This window comes from Mizuhopecten yessoensis, unplaced genomic scaffold (genome assembly GCF_002113885.1).
Source record: "Mizuhopecten yessoensis strain PY_sf001 unplaced genomic scaffold, ASM211388v2 scaffold1457, whole genome shotgun sequence".
Lineage (NCBI taxonomy): Eukaryota > Metazoa > Mollusca > Bivalvia > Pectinida > Pectinidae > Mizuhopecten > Mizuhopecten yessoensis.
Window position 1 is genome coordinate 55,299 of NW_018404056.1, and position 4,137 is coordinate 59,435.

The 4,137-nt window shown below is 32.9% G+C and overlaps 1 protein-coding gene across 3 annotated transcripts in view; it reads left to right on the top strand.

The window, feature by feature from the left end:
* LOC110462405 (wings apart-like protein homolog) overlaps nt 1-4,137 on the top strand; it is a 35,313-nt gene that overhangs the window by 13,127 nt on the left and 18,049 nt on the right. For all 3 annotated transcript variants that reach the window (XM_021516357.1, XM_021516362.1, XM_021516370.1), the window contains exons 9-10: nt 1,269-1,372; nt 2,808-2,884. In XM_021516357.1, the coding sequence (XP_021372032.1) occupies nt 1,269-1,372; nt 2,808-2,884 (181 nt within the window). The remainder of the gene's footprint in view (nt 1-1,268; nt 1,373-2,807; nt 2,885-4,137) is intronic.

Genomic DNA, 4,137 nt, shown 5'->3' on the forward strand with positions numbered 1-4,137 from the left:
CCCGAGCTAGCCGTTCTCCCTTGGGGAGGGGGTAAAGTTTACTATAGTTTATATAGGAAAATAACACTTTTGGGTTTATTTGGACAACTTTCTGTAGGAAATTATTTTTACTTGGTGAGAATTATCCTTGGAGAAAGATGGTTTCAAATTGAAAAATTGAGGTTCCTACCACAACTCCTGGGGCCAGGGCTGGGCCCCAAAGGGAAAATTAACCAATATTTCAAAAAATTTCTCCTCCAGACTCAGAGGTACTACAGTCATTTTCTCTGCATGGAAAGAAAATCATCAGGGGCTTTATTTAAATTGTAAATTTCAGGGCTCAGGGGTAAATTTCAGGACCCCTGAGCTATTCGTTCTCCCTTGGGGAGGGGGTAAAGTTTACTATAGCTTATTTAAGGAAATAACACTTTTGGGTATGTTTTATACATTTTCAGCAGAAAATTACTCAAACTTAGTCAGAATCATCTTTGGTGGATGAGGGTATTACATTGTAAAATTGGGATACCTGCCCTATCCCCAGGGGCTAGGGTGGGGCCCCAAAGGGAACATTTACCAATATTTTCAAATTCTTATCCTTTGATGACATGACAAGTATTGTATTTCACTTAGTTTACATGCTGATTTCCACATCACATATCTAAACAATGAAATAAAGTACCAGTACCTATGATATAACTCTGGTGATCGCTAAGTCCCTTGGGCCTCTTGTTATTTTCAAGTTGTCTTTCCAGATTGATATTATGATTATAAATAAAAACTAACATTGAAGTTGGTGAATATCGTTTATGAACTAACATTGAAGTTACTGATTATCAATAATGAACTAACATTGAAGTTACTGATTATCAGTAATGAACTAACATTTAAGTTGGTGAATATCGGTAATGAGCTAACATTGAAGTTAATGATTATCAGTAATGAGCTAACATTGAAGTTGGTGAATATCGTTAATGAACTAACATTGAAGTTAATGATTATCAGTAATGAGCTAACATTGAAGTTAATGATTATCAGTAATGAACTAACATTGAAGTTGGTGAATATCGTTAATGAACTAACATTGAAGTTACTGATTATCAGTAATTAACTAACATTGAAATAACTGATTATCAGTAATGAACTAACATTGAAGTTGGTGAATATATATTGAAGTTACTGATTACCATTAATGAGCTAATGTTGAATTTGATGATCATTGGTAGATAAAGTTGACCTATTGTAAATACAAAGCTTCATTTGCTATTTTGTTAAAATTCCTCTATTGACAGTGTGTTCCTGTATTGAGGCTGTTGGAGACGACACAACTCTCCTGACTGATAGCACCATAGAAAATTTCAAGAAAATTGACCGTTGTCTCAGGGTATTGGAGAATGTAAGCTGTTTTTCCCAGAAATGTCCTCTCAGAAAACAGTTGATAGCACGGCCAAATCAACACAATATCTTCATGATTTCGTTATATGTACAACATCTGATCAATTTGACAATTATTAATCAAAGTAATTGATAAAGTTCCATTTTTGACTTCTTTATTAGAGAATTCTTTTTGTGCTTTGAATATTTTATGCAATTTTAACATGAATGGTAAAAAGCTTCTAAATGATGATATTTGTTCAAATGAATGAAACAGCAAGTGATCATGATTGATAGGTAATATCTGACATAGTGTTGTCCTGATGATCGATTATATTCAATATCTAATCGGAAAGGCAACCCGATTCCAGACAATCGATTATGAGATGTCAACATCGATGATTGTTTTCAAAACCTGAAGTGCGAGTTCTACTTTCATTTTCATGTCATTTTACCCTTAACTAAAACTTCTTACCAATCGTGCTATTTAAATATAATTAATTGCAAAAAATATAAATGATAACTGTTCATCAATAAAGATTGTTACTTTGAAATGGTATGATAAAAAATAAAGATACGAAACTATGCGTGGTAAAGTTAGTATAAAATCAAAGTGGCAGCAAACTCTGCTACGGAGGAAAAAGGCCTAAAGGATTATGTTACAGTAGGCTAACTGATTAATAATTGAAAATTGATCAGTTGACACTAACCGATTATATCCAATCATCGATGTTGAAATCTCAACCGATTCCCAACACTTATCTGACAGAAAAATTTGGTCATGGTGTAAAAATATATCTTTTAGTCAAACATCATCAGCCATATTGGATTCTGACGGTTAAATCTTGAAATCACAGTTTCTCAAAACATCAACCAACCTTTCTGATATTTCTTATGTAGATTCTCCGTAGTTCTTTTTCATGTTCAATTTTGAGACTGATCGCAAGAACAAGATGGCTGCCAAGGTGGCCATCTCATATTTTGATATTTAAAAGAGATTGACATTTCAAATTCTCAGAAATACTGGACAGATCTTTCTCCAATTTCACAAGTTGATTCTTCTTGCGCTTTTTTTAAAAGTGAAAGTTGAACTGATTTTTGCAATAAAAGTTGGTTATAAAGACATAAAACCACATACAGCTGTGCCAAAGAAACTAGTAAAAGATTGATGTTATTTGTCCACACAAACATACACTCTAAAATTAATGTCTTTAAATCAAAATAGTATGTGACATATCTTACTGAAAACCTATGGTATGACTAATTTGGACTTTAAGTATAAACAAAGCTGCTGATGATCATTATCTCAATATGCAAAACACATGACTTGCAGTTCTTTATATCAGGGGAGATAACTTAAACAATTTTTTTTTCGTTTTCTAATTTGAATATATTTGTTTTTAAAAGTAAGATAAATATGTTTATGAATGGTTTGTTGATTTCCTGTTTCTTTTCAGGTAACATTTGTGAATACAGAAAACCAGACGTATTTGATAAGTTACAAACAAGGAGTTTTGGTTCAGTCAATATGCAGGTATGACGGTGTGCTTTGTATTTTTCATCTGAAACAGGCATATTTTATATTTATGCTGTAAAATAATGCACGATTCAAGAAAATATGTGATTTATATATTTATTTACAAAAACCTCACTCATGTGTTAATTGTCAATGCAGTCCTTTTTGGATATTAATTAAGTGCATTCATTACTCAAACAGATGGCTGCTTAGAAAACTTGTGGCCTATTCCATTTTATTCTCATTTAAATGAATTCCTTGTTGATGTGTGTCATTTGTGAGAAACGCGATAAAAAAGTACCGTAAAAACCCATGTAATTTGCGCACCTGTGTAATTTGCGCAGGTACTTTTTGAGGCTGAAAATCGGGGAAAAAGCTTCTACTCGAATATTTTGCACACCCAAAAAATCTGGAAAAAAAACGATGTTCATGCTCCGAAAATCGATCTCTGAATATTATTTTTTTTAAATATATTTCTATGATTTTTTTTTCATTGATGTAAAATGATATTTAAAACCAAGAAGAAACTACGTAAAATGTGTATTTAGTTGCTTGTTTTCTTTGAATAATCTGTTCACACATGACACACACGTGTGCGCATATCTGCATACATCAATTCATTTTAGCAATATTTTACATAAAACATTTACTTGCTTACAAAAACATGTCAATTAATAAGTAATTCGATGTTTAGTAACCGCTGGTGCATATCTCCTGGTGAAAGACATAATTAGATACCTTTTATTGATCATAATTACGATCAGTGAGAAGGGCTCATCATGGCGGCTTGGGTTACGTCACTTCAAACCAGGTCATATCACAGTTCAGTTTGGCCACGGAATTAGATTATCTAAGTCCGTGGTTTGGCGATATTTTTTACAAATTACAATGCAGTAATTAGCTAACACTATCTCTGTGATTACCCGTTAACAATAGCTCTACTAATTGAAATGATTTGCAGTCGCGATCGATGGACCGTGTTGTGTTTTTTTTCACTCACCAACACGCGTACGTGGCGTGAATTACGAAGCCCTACTGCATTGTCATAACAACAGACTGATTTGACTGATAACGGATTTAAAAAAATATGTTTATACTAGAAGCGTGGACAATCAATACATCCTCTTCAAACCTACTCCAAGGAAAAAAATAGTTAACGCAGACTATTTTTACGATGCTTCATTTAATAAATATTGAAATAATTCTCGAGGTTATTATCAATCACGTGTTTACGTAATGTTAGACGCGAGATCAACATGAAAGTGAGCCGG